This window comes from Lichenostomus cassidix, chromosome W (genome assembly GCF_008360975.1).
Source record: "Lichenostomus cassidix isolate B80296 chromosome W, HeHo_3.0, whole genome shotgun sequence".
Lineage (NCBI taxonomy): Eukaryota > Metazoa > Chordata > Aves > Passeriformes > Meliphagidae > Lichenostomus > Lichenostomus cassidix.
The window spans coordinates 3,364,450-3,382,185 of record NC_139510.1 but is presented as its reverse complement, the minus strand read 5'-3'; the positions used below and the strand labels follow the sequence as shown (position 1 = coordinate 3,382,185).

Sequence of the window (17,736 nt, the reverse complement as noted above, 5' to 3'; positions counted from 1 at the left end):
TCTGTATGATATGCTAATTAATTGAACTGGGAATAATAGATGCTTATGATGTAATAAGTAGTTTAACAAGAAAATAGTATAAGTTCTGTAATTAATATGCAATTGAATGAAGGAGTCTAATATTCTTGCTGTCTCTGAAACTTGAGAGAAATTGGACATTAAATCTCCAATGAACATTATTCAGAAATTGTGAGATTGTGCAACTGGTAACTGCTTTATTTCAAAACTGTTTGGTTTTTTTTTCCTTCAGGAAGAAATTCATAGAGAGAGAAATTTGAGTAATCCAATATTTTTAGCAAAGACAACTTAAAAAAACCTCAAACCACCCAACAAACTGTTAACTTCACAAGCTTTATCTTGTTTGCTCATCTCTGCTAATTGTTACATGTCTTCTGAAAAATGATCCTTTTTACAGAATCAAAGCTTACTAGCCAGCAGTTTAATACATAAATGTTTTCATGTTATGCTACTGTTTTTGCAGCAGGAAACAAAAAAAAAAATACTGTCAGATTTTACTATATTTAAGTCTGCATTAAAAATGAGTGTGGGAACTAATGTAGTGTGTTATTTAAAGATGCTCAATAGGATATATAGAAATAAATTCTTGTAGTGGCAATGGCAGTAATTTCCTTACACTGTATGTGGAATATTCTGAATTAGTGGCTACTTTATTAAATATGGAGTAGTATTGAGTTGTCTTTGACTAGAAACATCAAATTCACATTCAATTTGGATGAGAGTTGCTTAAAATCATTTAAGGGATACATGAAGTTTTTTATGTACTGTGTTCATGAATTGTTTTTCATAGGAGCTTTATTTATGTTCTTATTTGTTTACTAGGAATTGGTTTGTTAACTACTGCATTAACATATATTTAGGTGCTTTACAAAAAGCATGTTCTTCCCTTTTATTAAGTGTCCAATCACACAGTGATGGACTAGAAATCAAAATGCTATTGGAGTCTACTATTGTGGGACTAAACTGGTTGTTTGATAGCAGTAAGCAAAATAAACAGTTTGCTTTTCTATTTAGTTATGCTTCAAAATTTCTTGCTGTTGGCTTGAAGTATTTATTTGTAATTTAGTGGAGTGCTTTAGCAATAGGTTAAATTCTCCCCCCACTAGTTTTAATGGCATTGTTTTTGCTTGAACATTGTAGCACAATTTGTAGTTAAATCCTGAAAATAGATTTGCTTTACATGTTTAACTGTTTGCTTCTTCCAGCTCCATCAAGTATGTTGGTGAAAGATGAATATGTTCATGACTACGAGGGGCAGCCATCATTGTCTTCTGCTGAAGGCCATTCAGTCCAAACCATCCAGCATCCACCAAGTAACAGGGCATCTACAGAGCCTTATAGCACCCCAGCCATGTTAGCTCCTACTGAGGCTAGCACTACCAGTACCACTAATTTTCCCAACATTCCTGTGGCTTCAACAAGTAAGATTGAGATTATATGAAATACTAAACTCTGAAAATGTGAAAGTTCAAAGATAACCACTGATTTTTGACAAAGTAGATCTTGTATTGGAACTGTGCTGCTGCCACACTACACTGGTAAAAGTGTGTGGCAATATGATCTAGGCAGTCTCATAAGCATTAGCATAAGGTTTTAACTTGGAGCATAATTTGAATAACTTTTCCTGGTGGCCCAGTCTTTTTTCAATGAGACTGACACTACATGACTGTTACAAGACTCTTGAATATGCCAAAGGTTCAGTAACACAACATTAAAACAATTGGCCAATAACAAAATATCATGGCTATTGTTTGATTAATTATGGTAAAAATGGAAGAATTTTATTATTTTATTGCAACAACAAATGGGATAACAAACAGATATGCTATAAGGTAGCAGTATCAAGATGTTTTAAGGCAATTCTTTAGTGTTCCACAATTGAAAAATATGTATCTTCCAGTTTTAACTTGATTATTTTTATAATGGCCCACTCTACTACCAAAATGACAACCCTAATTAATATTTTCATGAGTCTGTGGAAGTGCTGCATTGAAGTTTTTTGTTACTTTTTTGTGTGTATTTGGTACAAGTGGAAGAGTATGGTTTGCCAACACCAAACCTCGCATTTCACTCCAGCAGGACCGTAAAGCATTATGTGTGCAGTGTCCTGCAGCCCTAATGTAGGGAAACCCTGAAGTTTGGAGAGGTTTCACATACTCAATTATGGTGGCATGGTGTTTTTATAATGTCTTGAATTTTAGCTGTCAACTTTTTTGATAAAGCTAATGATGGTTTTGCCAAGCTGAGATATAGTGTCTATATTTGTCTCCAGCAGAGAAAAAAGGATAGGCAGTTTAATTGTATTGCCTCTGCACAACAGTTTATTGTCGATAACTTTTTCTCATCAGTGTTATAATTGTTGGAGCCAAGTGGACAAGAAAAAAAAGCTCATTTTTAGGTTTTAGTTCAAGTTCTCAATGTTCTGCTAGCCCACATCGGTTTGAGAGCACAAGCGCACTTGTGAAACTGCTGATCAGTTTAGTGTTAATGGCTGAGCTGAAGTCTTTTAAAATCAAATTCTGTTAACCTGTTCTGAAGTATCTGTAGTTTTACTTTAAAGCTTAGATAATTCTTGAAATACTTATGTGGGAAGAAAAAAGCCCAGCAACTTTTTCAGGAAGGAATCCAGTTATATATGCAGCTCTATTCAAGAAATATTTATAAAAATACTGTTCAGTATGTTTTGGATGAACACAAATGAGTGTTCTCCTTAGGAACAGTAGTTATAACATGCTGAAAATAAACAACTTATTGGACCTGCTGCTGGCCTGTTTGGATTCATACCAAATCTACTCCAGCTATGTTATTCAGTAATAACTGACATTTCTTCTTTCCTTTCAAACTGAAAAATGAGATGTGAACAAAACAAAGATGTACTTGATAAACATGTTTCTTTGCATACTTTTACTCCTTAAAATATTAAGGGTGTCAGAGTCAAAATTAGCTGATGCAGAGCATCTTGCTTCAAGTTTCCCTATGACACTCTGGTGGATGGAAAAAAATACTGAAACCAAACTTCTAGGAACTCTGTATTGCAGTGCCCTTAGTTGGATGTATTTTCCTACCCAGTAGTGCTGAGCTCTTAATTAAAATTTTGGAACGTTCATGAATAGGTAGTGTGTTCTTTTACCAGGTCAACCTACCAGTATATTGACAGGTAGCCATAGTGATGGACTCTTACAGATTGCTTCAGGGCCTCAGCCAGGAACTCAGCAGAATGGGTTTACAGCTCAGCCAGCTACTTACCATCACAGTGAGTATATACATATGTGCACTCTTCTTAGTTTTGTAAAACCAGCTTCCAAATGTCAGGAGAAATAGAGGATTAAAAGTGAGATGCAGAAAAAAAAATCCCTTTAAAACCAACCACTCCTTTCTTTTTGTAGATAGTACTACAACTTGGACTGGAAGTCGGACGGCAGCCTACACACCTACCATACCTCACCACCAGAACGGCCATCTTCAACATCATCCACCTATGCATCCTGGGCATTACTGTAAGTAGTGCAGATTTCCAGATCACTTAATTTTCAATTTTGTTGAATGGTGGAGGTTCATTTGTGATTACTGTTTACCCCCAAATCCTTTCTTAATTTGTTTTTTTAATAATACAGACCTACCATTACTGTGTTTAGTATTTTCTGACAGTTAAGTATAAAAGCCTGATGGACTTTCCTCTGTTAAAGCAGCAAAGATTAGAAACTCAGATAGCTATAGTGATACTGTCTATGTTATACATGTCTTACCATACCTAACAAAACTAGCATTTCCTTTCTAAACCTCTGTTTTTAAGGCTTTGCAATCCTGTACTAAATATTTCCTTTGCAGGAAAGGAAGTTGATCCAGAATGTGTTGTTTGCATATTTTTCTTTCAAAACTTGGAAGTTCTTGCCTGTTTTTTGAAAATTTTGAAGTCATACTAAGCTTTGGAAGACGTGTGTCCATGTACAGTAGCCAGTTAAAAAGAACCTTGTGAAAGCTTGTGCAGTAAAGTACTTGTCAATAAACTGGTCTGGCCACAGCCTGATTCATGAGTACATTCAGCACACAAACTTGAAAATCTTTTTCATCTATGAAATAGGGTGGCAATCTCTTGTTTTAATGTACAAGAGATGGGAAGGAAAAAAGTGATCAAACTGCTAGTGTGTCTAGCACAATATATGTATTATAAGAGTATAGTGGGGAAAAAAACACCCAAATTAAAGTTTTTCTAAATTTTGTGGCAAAAAGCTAGAACAGTTCTTTGTCTTCTAATATAGTACTTAACCAGCTCACCTGTTTGCAGCAGTCGTGGTTAGCAGAGGGGAAAATAAACTGTGAGTTAATATTAGAGTGACTTTTCAGCTTGTCTCTATTGAGAAAATTGTGGTTTAGATACAGTTATTAAGTTTCATTATTTTGGTCTGTTAGGATCCCACTTCATCTGTCATCTAGTTTGTCAGAAATACCAGGATGTAAAAAAACTTTGGTGGTGCTGTAGATACTCTATAAATGTTTTTCAGTGCATGTATCTTTCCATAATTATTATTTATAACTGGCTGGTGGTACTACATAGAGCTTTTCTAGGCTACTGCCATCTCTCACTTCAGAAAGTCGCATGTTTTGACACCTACCAGCATTGTGTTTCTTTTGAAATATTGTTGCAAAAGCTGCTCTTACTTATAATACTATGTTTAAATATTTCCTTCTTGTTCTCTGCTGCCTGTAAAGGACCTAGTTAGTTCATAAACGTCGAGAGACTAAACTGACTAATACCAAGACTATATTCATTGTATTTTTTTTTCTTAGAAAATGAGTTCTCTAGGGCTTCTTTCCATCTTCAGTGTGTTTCTTATGTTCAAGTCCACAGCATGCTGGGCAACTTGTTCTGTGATTGATGAAACTAATGAAGTGTGGTTTCTGACAGACTTGTATCACATGCCTCTATACACTGATTCTCTCCTTGCACAACATGGGGGCAGATGTGAAGTCCTATTTCTCTTACATCTCAATGCTATATCTGGTTTTTCTTCTCTCCTGGAGCTGGGTCCAGCTTGAGCAGCATGCAGCCTTTCCTCCTGGGATACTAATGGAGCTCTTTACTCAACTTCTCAATTTTTAGGAAACCTCTGAGAATGTAATTTTTCTGTGGGCATTTTTATCCCCTGTCAGATTTGGCCAATTGATTCAGAAATTACTGGGATTTATAACATCGGGCATCCTCACAAGTGTTTTTTTTAATAGGAAAACAAGCTAAGTAAGAAAACATTATTTTTCCTCATGTAAAACAAATGGCATGTTTTATTTTAAAGGGCCAGTTCACAATGAACTTGCATTCCAGCCTCCTATATCAAATCATCCTGGTGAGTAAAATCTAACATGTAATGCTAATATTGTGGAAGCTTATAATTTTGTATCAAGTACTCTGAAATTTGAGTGATATATATTCCAAAGAAGAGGAAGCATTTTGTGATTGTCTTGTTTTGAATTTGGACATCTCTTGGAATGGTGGCATAGGCTGTGAACTGAATTTATTTGAAATGCCTAAGTCAAAGATTGCAACCCTCAAGCCCACACTGAGCTGGTGCCTACCCTGGAGGTCCTTGATCCTGAACTTTGCAGGGTGCCTGTAGTTGTCCTTTTTGCCTGCTTAAAAACATCCTGGAGCTTAGGTCATGCCAAAGTTCTCTTGGATCCATAATCTAGTCCATTATTACAGCCAGATGCCCTGAAAGATAGGTATTGTGCTGCTTAGCATTTTGGTGCTGAAGTTCCTCATTGGACCTTTGCATAAAGCTTGTACTTTCCAAGAGTCTTCATTAATGGTAACAGTTCAGGGAGCCAAGGAGGTCTTGTGGTACAGGCTAGCTCTCATGTAGGTGCAAGGTGATATTCTGTTTTTAACAACAGCAAGGCTGTTGCCTGCATTAGGGAGATCTGCATAGTTGAAAAGCCTAAAAGTTTAACTTGTTTATTCATTGGCTAGTGACTAAATCCATACCAAAAATAAACATGTTGATTATTGCTGGCTGAAATTAACTGTAGCTGAACTGTATTTCACATTATTTAGTATGTCTCTTTCACCCTATTGATTTCATCCTATTCAGTCCTCAGAGACATGAGTATTTATTTGAAGATAAAAAAACTTAAAGGAATTTAGGCACCTTTGTGTATTGTTTTCTAATAAAACCAGAACAGTTTCTTAAGGCAAATAGGTGTACTGTTGGGTGCTGCTGTTTATAATGAATGAGTACCACTTACAGCACAGGAAGAGCTCTTCTTCCTGTTGGCTTATCAGGCTGTTGTGTTTAAGTCCTACTGCATTAAGCATGTCCAGTCATTTCTTGAATGCTTTCAGGGATTGTGACTCCACCACCTCCCTGGACATCCCATTCCAATGCTTAACCACCCTTTCAGTGAAGAAATTTTCCCTGATATCCAATCTAAACCTCCCCTGGCACAACTTGAGGCAATTTCCTCTTGTCGTATCACTTGTTACTTGGGAGAAGAGACTGACCCCCATCTGTCTAAAACCTCCTTTCAGGGAGTTATAGAGAGCGAGAAGGTCCCTCCTGAGCCTCCTCCAGGCTAAACCCCCAGCTCCCTCAGCCACTCCTCATAGGACTTGTGCTCCAGACCCTTCACCAGCTCTGTTGTCCTTCTCTGGACACGCTCCAGCACCTCAACGTCCTTCTTGCAGTGAGAGGCCCAGAACTGGACAAAGGATTCGAGGTGTGGCCTCACCAGTGCCCAGTACAGAGGGACAGTCACTGCCCTGGTCCTGCTGGCCACACTATTCCTGATACCAGCCAGGATGCCATTGGCCTTCTTGGCCACATGGGCACACTGCTAGCTCATGTTCAGCTGCTGTCAACCAACACCCCAAGGTCCTTTTCTGCCAGACAGCTTTCCCGCCATTCCACTCTTCTCCAAGCCTGTAGCACTGCATGGGGTTGTTGTGACTGAAGTGCAGGACCCACACCCAGCACTTGGCCTTATTGAACCTCACACCATTGGCCTTGGCCCATCAATCCAGCCCGTCCAGATCCCTCTGCAGAGCCTTCCTGCCCTCCAGCAGATCGACACTCCCACCCAACTTAGTGTTGTCTGTGGACTTACTGAGGATGCACTCTATCCCCTCTTCCAGATCATCGATAAAGATATTAAACAGGGCTGGCCTCAATACTGAGCCCTGGGGAACCCCACTAGTGACTGGCCGCCAACTGAATGTGGCACCATTTACCACCATGCTCAGGGCCCAGCCATCCAGCCAGTTTTTTAACCCAGCAAGGAGTGTACCTGTCCAAGCCATGGGCTGCCAGCTTTTCCAGGAGTATGCTATGGGAGACAGTATTAAAGGCTTTGCTGAAGTCCAGGTAGACATAGTAGCTTTTTCCAACTACCATCTTTCTTTTGTAGCCAATTTTTTAAATAGTATGAGTTAAAAGGCACCACTTGGCTATTAAAGCACACCATTTTGTTATGCTCCCTTGCTTAATACTTCCTTGTTTTAGCCTGTACCTGACTTTGTGTGCAGACAAGGTCACTATGTGATCTTTTTGTCCCCCATTGCCCTGCTTTGCAAATCTGGTTTGCTTTGCAGGGAGGATAGAAAAAACTGACTTCACTTAGGATAGGAGGTAATTACTCCTATCTTAAGCCAGATCTGTTTCAAAGTTAGTTTCTGCTACCCTAGCCAAAAATAGGCATATATGTATTACTTCTTTATGCTAAAGCTATAGTTGTAAAGTGCAGGAAAGTAGATGGCTTGCAAAATCTTACTGGAATTATAAACTGTACAAAGATTTGTAAGATCTACAAAAAACCCTAGCATTGTGTTATGTCCCACCCCTACACAGAAGGGAGCACCCAAGGTTTGTAGATGCCCGTGGTCAAAAAAGAATGGCAAAAGCCAAAAGAGTCCAAAAAAAACCCTCACAAAGTTTTATTAGTAAACTATGCACTCTGCATGGAAATTGGTATATTTTTCTCCCTTAATAATGATGATGATGCTAATAATAATAATAGAATAAAAATAAAGAGGGAGATCAGAAAGAGAGGAAAGGGGATCACCAGTCCTGGGTCCAGCATCAATACAGATGACAGGGTGTCCTGGGGATGCCACCCAGGCTCTGTGGGGGTACCTTCTTATAGGTAATTTTTCCCCGCCCTGGGATTAAGTTTCTTTCTCCTCATGTAAATGAGTTAGCATGTGCAGTCTGTTTTTCTGGACCTTTCTGGAAATGGGTCAGGGGGCTTTGAGGTTCCTTTGGTGGTCTCAATCCCTCTCTATGGGTCTTGCCTGCTCCTTGACCCCACTTCTGAGCTTGTGCTGTATGTTGTGTTTTCACCACGGACCTGAACAGGAAAATTGGTTCCAAAAAGGTGCTGCCATACCTTCATAAGGCCCCCCCTTTCCAGGCACATCATGTTCTAACTTGCCTGCTTGAATAATCATCGGTGTTTGAGGCATAGTAGTGCATTAACTCCTTACTGCCCAGGCTTCTACACATTGATGTGTGCTTTAATAAAAAAGACAAGCCCATGTTCATTGTAGCATGTAGAATTTTTCTGTACTTGTAGATGTCTTTGTCTATCTGAACTTGCTTATGTGAATGTGCACTCTTAGTCTGAATGACAAATGCAGTTGCAGACGGCTTAATTGATTGTCTGGGTTTGTTGGGTTTTTTTGCGCCTTTCAGTCAGTTAATTGTATATATTCTTTAGCTCCAGAATATTGGTGTTCAATCGCATATTTTGAAATGGATGTGCAAGTCGGGGAAACATTTAAGGTCCCTTCAAGCTGTCCAATTGTTACTGTTGATGGATATGTGGATCCTTCTGGAGGAGACCGTTTTTGCCTGGGCCAGCTTTCCAACGTGCATAGAACAGAAGCCATTGAGAGGGCAAGGTATTCTGCAGATCCTAAAAGCTCCAGATGTCTGTGGTATTTGAAAATATTTTGTTTTGTCTTCAGTGTGTGCCTCTCTTTTGAAATCACAAGTATGGTATGTTCCTTTGAACTGAATTAACTATACCAGAGTAATCTTTCTAGGCCACTCCTGTAACACATTCAAAATGTTAACTGTGTGACAAAGCCCTTCAGAGCTTTGCAGTAGTAGCATGTTGCTTTTCATTGCTTTCAAAAGCTATGCCTTCAAGGATAAAATTAGCAACTCATGCCATTATATATGCAAGCTGAATATTAGGTCTTCACACCTGAGTGGATTTGTCAAAGGGGCAAAAGAAGGTTGATAGAGAGCTAGTTGGATTTTCATTCATTCTCACCATGCATATGCTATGCTTTGATGTGGAACTGAAGCAATCTTTCAAATTATTTTCCACTCCTTTGAAACAAAAAGGAAGAAAATTATTCCATGTCTTCAGAAATGTTGCATTGTGACAATCAAAATGTTAGATTGTTATAATGTGATCCAAACAAGCATACAGTTCTGCATTAAAATGTGGCTTTGTATATATACTTGAGTGACTTTCTATTCTAGAATACTTGTGGGATTTTACACTTCTGAACAGAACTGAGTGTGTTTGGTATCCCAACTCTGTATTGGTAATGTGTGGTAGTTGCAACTCGAATATCATTGCTTCTGCATTCTGTGTTTCCCATAGATCTTTACATGGTATTACAGATGTTTTGTTTTTTAATTTACAGATTTTGCATAACAAATGCTAACTTACACCTAAGATAATAACTACAATTTCAAGTCCTTGTGTGAGCAGAGTGCTGGAGATCTGTTTATTGGTTTATTTAGGAAAGGTCTGATTTATAGTATGTATACACAGGTGCATTGAATCTGTTTTTCTTTTTAAGGTTGCACATAGGTAAAGGGGTGCAGTTGGAGTGCAAAGGAGAAGGTGATGTGTGGGTTAGATGTCTCAGTGATCATGCAGTCTTCGTTCAGAGTTACTACCTGGATAGAGAAGCAGGGCGTGCACCAGGGGATGCAGTTCACAAGATTTACCCAAGTGCATATATAAAGGTTGGTTTGATGTTCCTAGATGAAAATTGTAGAGGAAATAGCATATATTTGAGTCTTGTAAATGTTAAGGAAGCTATGAGACACTGAAATAAATGTAACTTGGCTTTAAAAAAAGCCTAAAAATTTCCATTTGACAAGTCACTTAAGATGACTTTTTAAATTGAATAAACTGAAAGTGTCATCTAGATACTATGAAACTAACCAATTTTGTATTTTGTCACAAGCGATCTTGATAGCAGGTTTTTTTTTTTATTTTTAGCCTTACAGGTTTAAATTAATTGCTACTAAAAATTTTTAGCATAGGTTATCTGTTTCTTTACTGTCTCTCTCCAAAACAAGAAAAGTTGGGAATGTATAAATGCAGTAGAAGTGTAAAGTGTATGTTAAAGTGTGTTAGTGTTATGAACGTGAAGTGATCCAGAGGTCACAGAACATTGCATGGAAACAAATTATTTTGAGGCTGTTCTTACTTAGATGTGCCTCTGCCAGACTTGAAACTTTATTTAGGACAAGTCACACTTGTAAAATTACATTTTTAAATCAAACTGCTTGAAGTTTGCATTGATTTTTTTTTTTTTAATTTTTTTTTAAAATCCTCAGTTTTGTAGGCAGGTTGTGTAATGAAGGTGAAGAAACCCCACCAACCTCTATGTACAAGCTTTCTAGTATGAGAACAGAATTTCTGTGTATATATATTAGTGCTAAGCCTGATCACAAAGATATAAAATACCAGCAACCTGAAAACTATCTGCTGAAACTTCAGACCTGTCAATTATTGGTATTTCTTTTAAATAGACTAACACATTTCAGTAAAACGGTGAAGAATAAAGTCTGACAAAGTTAAGATGGACTTGGCATCCATTTTTATTTATATGCCTATTTTCTGGAAATATTGGAATTTAAAAGTTAGGGTTTTATCAGCCTGTAGTATCCTTCAGACTTTGATCTTGCAGTCAGTCCCACACACGATACTTCTGTAGCCTGCTCAGTTCAGCCAAGGTTCTGGTAGTGCCAGTGGCAGTAATGTCATATAAGAAGAGTCTCTAAGAATCAGCTTTAATGGATTATTTCTGTTAGAAATTAAACTAGTCAGGGAAGGTTTGCTTTTACCCAAGTGTTTGGTGAAATTGTACAAGTTGTTTTGGGAGAGAAGAGAGGTCTAGATTATTGGAGCTGGGAGTTGAGGAATTATTTTTTTTAATTGATTTTGGTAAATCTAATAGTTCAATATTTGTATTTATTTAAAGGTGTTTGATTTACGCCAGTGTCATCGTCAGATGCAACAGCAGGCTGCCACGGCCCAAGCTGCTGCTGCTGCTCAAGCTGCAGCAGTGGCAGGAAACATCCCTGGACCAGGATCAGTAGGTGGAATAGCCCCAGCCATTAGTAAGTTCATTAACTGCTTGGCTTCCTTTTTTCCTTACCTGGAAACAAATAACACAGCTTTCCCTCATAACAGCATTCACCCACTTCCCCTGCAACAGTACAGACAGACTTGGAATGAAATAGCAGGATTGGGGCAAGGTGGGGCTGGGATGGCATTGTGGTAAGTCTGTATTCATTCCCTTTGTACCTGTTCCATGCACCATTTTTCACTCTGTAGTCTTCAGGGAATGTTGGATACAGAAGTGGCTGCTTATTGTACTGCAAGAAGTGTTGCAGTACAACAGAAAGCATGTTATATACAAGATCAAATAGCATAATTCTGTTACTTTAAACAGAGATACTTTTGGCTGCTCAGATCCAATCTTATAAAAATATTACTCAAAACAATAGGGATTACTCAGCAACAAAGTCCTTGACTAGGTTTAGGAAGACTCAAGATTCTTGAGAAGAGGAAGAAGAGAGTGTGAGGGTGGGGTTTTTTGTGTTTTGTTGTTTTTGTTGGTTTTTTTTAAGTTATTTTGGGCTGGAGTTTTCTTAGTTACTAAATTCTAGATTCTTGAAATTGTACCTAAGTACTTTTAAAAAAGTGTAAGTACTTACATGTCTCAGGCTGCTTTATGTGCCATAGTGTTTTCTGTATTCCTTGTATTGCCACATGGCTCTTTCCAGCTATCCTACAAATTGCTGAAGGCATCTTGGGGAAATGTGTTTAACTTTTGTCTTAGCCATACTTGGTGATTTGAAGTTTGCCAGCAGTATTCACCTTTTTATTACATGTAAGTAGTGTCGTTTGTTAATCCAGCTTCCTGCAGGTGGTCAGTCTGATTTCCTATGCTAAAAATGCAGCATTTGGCAAACATCAAGAATAAGTGTATTTTTACTTCTACATAAGGGTTATGTGCATTGTATCACGTAAGACATTGGGTGTCATCCTATCTGCTTTATTATAGAGTTTTATATTTCAGCACCCTTCAAAGATTGCAGAATGATGAAAAAAATTTGATTGTAAGAAACACAAATTAATTGCTGCATTCATTATAGCAGAGATCTAGAAATATGGGCTGGCCTTGGCTGTGGTGAGAGGGAATTTTATGTGAAGCGAAAGCCAAGCAAACAGGAATGGCTAAACAAACAGATGATAAAAGAACATGTATGAACATTTACTTGAAACTTCTGTTTAGGTTTGTCAGCTGCTGCTGGAATTGGTGTAGATGACCTTCGACGCTTATGCATACTCAGGATGAGTTTTGTAAAAGGTTGGGGACCTGATTACCCAAGACAGAGCATCAAAGAGACACCGTGCTGGATTGAAATTCACTTACACCGTGCCCTCCAGCTTCTAGATGAAGTACTTCATACCATGCCTATTGCAGACCCACAGCCTTTAGACTGAGATCCCTCTGCTGCACTGCTGCAGGCCATTATATTGTGAGGATGATGGATTGTAAAATACAGTACTGTTTATAACCTGAAGATATATTTTCCTTTTGTTCTACTTAATCTTCGAAAACCAGGTTTTAAAAATGTGTTTGCCGTCTTGCTCTTAGCAGAAAGAAATTGAACATGCAGGATTTGGATTTCAGTTTGTTGCCTTTTTCAGCCTAGAAATGAAACTCGAGATAATTTTAGTATAGGAGGTAACATAAAAGTGGATCTTTACTGGAGCTCCAGGGGCAGTTATGGAGGAATATCTACAAAAGCCCACCCCCACAGGGGTGAATACAGTTTTATCAATTTTAAGAAATTAGCATAGTTGATAAAAAGCACCAATTAGGAGGACAAGTGGTGATGCAATTTCTCCCAGGTCAAGCCCCTTCTCTGGAGCCCTCTCCCCTTGGTACTAGCTGTACTTGTTTATAAAAATGTGTGTTGAAGACCTTGTTCTCAACCTTGGTTCACAGGAAGAACTAAGATAGGATAGGGGCCTTGTGCCCCCTGGGGCTTGGAGCTCTGGAATGTGTTTGGTTTTCCTAGCTGGGGAAAAGGGTAGGGAAAGGTATTGGAAAGGCTACAAATATATTAAAAAAAAAAAGGCAAAAATCATCTGGCATCATTCCCCCCTTTTTTTAGAGACTAACAAGATTTTACCTTGTCTAGTGTCTACTCCATATTTAACTACAGCTTTGTGTCATACAGTCAATTATTATGCAAAGACTAACTACAGATATAAGTAGTATGAACAGTTCTTTTTATTTAGGTTTAGTTCGGTAGCCATGAAGTAAGTGTACTGAAGGTATATTCAAGGTTCAGTGAGCTTTTTGAAAGCTACTTGATGTAGAATTTGAGTCTGCTTCCAAATTTTAACTAATTTATTATTTTTTTCTACTCTGATCTACATAAGAACAACTAGTGTTAATAATTGTTAGGCCAGTAGGAAATTAAGAGCCATTTTGTTTTGTAAAACTATACTGGACAAATCATGGACTTCTTATAAGGCCAAAATTGTATTTGAAGTTTATTTTTCAATATGTTCAATAATTTTTAATGTGATTAAATATTATGTTTGGAATTATAGTTTCAAGGGCACAGGCCCAATCTTTATTTAGTGGCAAAACATACCAGGCCAGATTTTCACATATTTAATTTCACTCTGACAAGTTGTTCTTATGAAGAGTTCTTGGAAATATTTTGGACTAAAATTGTATGCAAATCTTGGGGCTAAATCTGAATCAAAGTTACTAACTGTGCAGATAACAGGCACAAAAAGAACAATTCAAATTATATCATCTTGATTTGTGTTAGTTTCTGTTTTTTAGTTGTTTCAGGAGTAGAGGTTTTTTTTTTAAGTCTGGAGTAGCGAATTCAGGGTTTTCTGCCAGTACTTTTGATTTCAGTGAGGGTAGCCAGGACTTGGAATGTTTTTTTCCATTTAGTTTTTAAGGTCTCTGTCTCACTATTTAATATAGATTCAGTCTCTAGGCTGGAACAGATAGACAGGTGTATCCAATCCATGGGTTTGGGTAACACAATGAATTTTTGGAGCTTCTGTAAAGTGGAATTTAAAAGCTGTTAAATATCTCTGCAAGTTAATTTATCCTCTCATATATGAATTTTTCTTGTAATATACAATTCATTTTGGCTTGCCATGCTATATTTTATAAGAACTTGTGTTGCATTTCTGCCTTGGTTGTATGTGGATTTTCAGTAAGGCTATAGGCAAGGCTTGAACCTATGTCCTGGATGTTTCTGACAAATTTAATTAATTTTTGTTTTGAGGGTTTCATTTACACATTCAGTCTTACTACTTGTCTAGGGTGTGTAGGGAATTTACAGATTTCAAAAAATTTTCAAATGTTGACTATCTTCTCTGATCACTTGGGGACCAACTTCAAAGGAACCTCAAACTTTGGAATTATATGGTTGAGCAAGACTCCTACTACCTCCCTTGCTGCATCAGTGTGACAGGGGTAAGTTTCAGACCATTTACTAAAAGTGTCAATTTGATACCAGTACATACCTGTATTCTTTTTATGTGGTAATTCAGCAGAATCTACTTGCCAATAATCTCTAGGAAAATCCCCTGCCTTTATTCTTAACACAGCTTTTTTGTTTATGTCTGGGTTGTTTTTATAGCAGGTTTCACATTTGCTTGTTATAGAATGCACAAGATTAGTCACTTCCTTTTTTACTACTACCCTCTTCAGGTGTTCCAAAAGGTTTTTGTTTTTTTATGAGTGTTTTCATGTTCTCATTTAGGTGGGATTATAATCTGTCCTGGTGTAATAGTCCATTCATTTTCTTTGATTTCAGCCTTTGTGTCAGAAAACTGATGGTCTTTCTGATCACATTTTGGGGCAAATCTTGACAGATTAATTTCTTTCTGTGGCACTACTGTTAAGATTTTCTTTTTTGTCCTTTTTATTTAATCAGCAAAATTATTTTTTAATTTGGGGGTGGTTTTTTCGTTTTGATGAGTTTTTTAATGTATAAAGGCTGCTTCTCTAGATTCTCAAATACTCTGTAGCAGCGTATGGATTTTTTCAGTGTGTTCAATTTCATTACCTTGAACAGTTGCTAGTCTTTTTTCTTTCCAGATGATTTCGCTCAGTTTTAGATTTTACACTGATGTAATCAGTTCAGCTTTCTGTGATGATACATCTGATAGCAAGGTTTTTGCTTGGTTTACTTGGTTTGTAGTTGTCACTGCATAGTCTGTCATCTGTTTGCTATCTTTTATGAAGTTGTTTTTGTTTGCATACAGCTCCCAGTCTGGATCTTCTGGAGGCATGTCCTTCAGGTCTGGTTTGTTGGAATAGGCTTCTTCCATGGTCTGCAAACAGTCACACTCAGATACATTATCAGTAAATGTCAAGAACAGAGACATACCAGGATTGACAGCAAACGTTTTCAGAATTACATTACTTTGTTCTAATAACACGTTAGGGGGTACCTGTCATCGGTGTTCACAGAACAAACTTATAGTGAGCTGGATGCAGTTGTTAAATGCAGAAATTCTTGGCTGCTGGTTGGATGCAGCAATTGTTAGCTGCTGGTTTCTCCAGTTCCCCAGTTTTTCTGCCAGCTGATTTTTGAATATAGTTGGGCTGTTCTTTAAATTTACAGATATAACTGTCTTGGTGAGCTGGTTCTTTTCCCTGTTTTAGAATTCTTCCACTGAATAGCAGAGAGTCCTTGGTCTTTCTTATTCACAGGGATGCAGGAGAAGGTATTTTTAGAATTTAATTCAGTAAATCATCTTAAATTATCTGTTTTTCTCTTCCTTTTGCAAAATTCCAATAGATTTTTCTTAGGAGAATTTTGCAAATAGAGAAATTGATGAATTAACTAGTGTTTTTTCAATTCCTATTTCAAAGGTTGGAAGAAAGGTCTTATTTCTCTTACCCCTATGGCGCTAATAGGTCTTACAGTACCTTGACTCAGTTTCCCTTCTAAGGTGTTTATTGAAATAGGACTTTGCTTACAGCCTGTTTTAAAGGAGCCTGGAAAACGGCTTCTTTTTCTCTGATGTTTCCTTGTTGGATAGTAAAGAAGAGAGGGGCAGCTAGAGTAGCCCCACTCCCGCAGACCCACGCAGCAGGGCAGGAGATACATATACCCGGGGATACCCTCGGCACGACCGTTTCGCCTGTGTTCGCCCCTTGCCGCTGCTCACAGCCGCTTTCGTTTCCGTGTCGCTCCTAAACAAAACTCGTTACTATGGAAACCGTGATCGAACCGTCCGTAGAAGCTGTGTTCCCGCCCGCAGGGGTGACATCAGCTTTTCCGAGCAGCTCAACCCCGCCTCTGCCCCCGCACACCGCAGCAGCAGAAGCGGCACTGCCCAGGGCAATGACGTCGCCGCCCTCGAGTCCCGCACCCCCAGCCCGCCCTGGGCCAGAGCGAGCAGGCAGACCGGCCCTCCCGGGCCCAGGGGCGGCGGGCTGGCCGGGCCATGGCCGCGCAGTGGTGGCGGGCCCCCCGGCTGCCCAGACGCGAGCTGCCATGGTGGTCCCGGCCCTTTACCGGGGCCCGGCACCGCCGCCTCTCTGCCGCTTCTCCCGGCCGTTACCAGGGCAACGGCCGGGGCCACCTCAGCCACAGCTGTTACAGTGGCTGTTACCCCCCCCTTCCGTCACCGGGGGCATGGCTTCCAGGCGCTGGCCCGGCAGTTCTGGAGCCCGCCCTGCTCTAAAACTTCGGATAGAAGGCTACAAAATCCCTTCCTTGCTCACAGCAGAAGCTGGGCCCCTTTCTGAACCGGTCCGCTTCAACTTCCCGAGGTCCAAGACTTCCCTTTCCACGGACGGAATGTAGGAAGTAGGGGCCCTTCCCCCACCTCCCGCCATGGCGCGATCGGCCGCTCCGTGGAACCTGTAGAAAGCGGGGGCCTTTCCCCCCTCTTCTCCCCCATGGAGTGAGCCAGGCCCTCCCCGGCCGCTCCGTGCCCAGGCGTCCCCAGGCGAACCCCCCCATTCAAAACCCGTGCGTGTTAAACACGCAAGAAACTTTCGCATTGTAATTTGCTTTCCTCCACCAATGAGCCGGTGGCACACACATGCCCCGCCTCCCCCCCTCAGCCTTGCTGGGGCGGGTTGGAAAAGCGGCGAAGGAAAAAACTTTGAGAAACTACTCCAAAAGCAATTTCCCCCATCTGACCACGCCGGGTTTTTTTGGGACTGCTAGCAATTACCGACCTTACACAGACACAATACACAACAGACACACAATACACGAGACACACTACACACTACACAACGAAAAGAGCTACCTTTATGTAAGGAAAATTAATCCACAAACACCAGAGGTTTATGTCCAAAAAGGAGACAGAGGAGTCCTGTAACTTTATTCATGAATAAAGGGAGAGGTCATGGGCATTTCCCATGGGGGTCTCTTAAATTGATAGAGGATGCAGCCT

At 39.4% G+C, this 17,736-nt stretch overlaps 1 protein-coding gene across 5 annotated transcripts in view; it reads left to right on the top strand.

Annotated features, from left to right (window-relative positions):
• Positions 1 to 17,736, top strand: part of LOC146425326 (SMAD family member 4) — a 42,442-nt gene that overhangs the window by 11,951 nt on the left and 12,755 nt on the right. For 2 of the 5 annotated variants that reach the window (XM_085041621.1, XM_085041620.1), the window contains exons 5-12: positions 1,224 to 1,439; positions 3,152 to 3,271; positions 3,405 to 3,515; positions 5,310 to 5,360; positions 8,725 to 8,908; positions 9,827 to 9,995; positions 11,243 to 11,381; positions 12,563 to 15,401. In XM_085041621.1, the coding sequence (XP_084897747.1) occupies positions 1,224 to 1,439; positions 3,152 to 3,271; positions 3,405 to 3,515; positions 5,310 to 5,360; positions 8,725 to 8,908; positions 9,827 to 9,995; positions 11,243 to 11,381; positions 12,563 to 12,774 (1,202 nt within the window). In that variant the 3' untranslated portion in view covers positions 12,775 to 15,401. Of the gene's footprint in view, positions 1 to 1,223; positions 1,440 to 3,151; positions 3,272 to 3,404; positions 3,516 to 5,309; positions 5,361 to 8,724; positions 8,909 to 9,826; positions 9,996 to 11,242; positions 11,382 to 11,454; positions 11,542 to 12,562; positions 15,402 to 17,736 lie in introns of those variants that run through there. The other 3 variants (XM_085041624.1, XM_085041623.1, XM_085041622.1) reach the window with 3 other exon arrangements.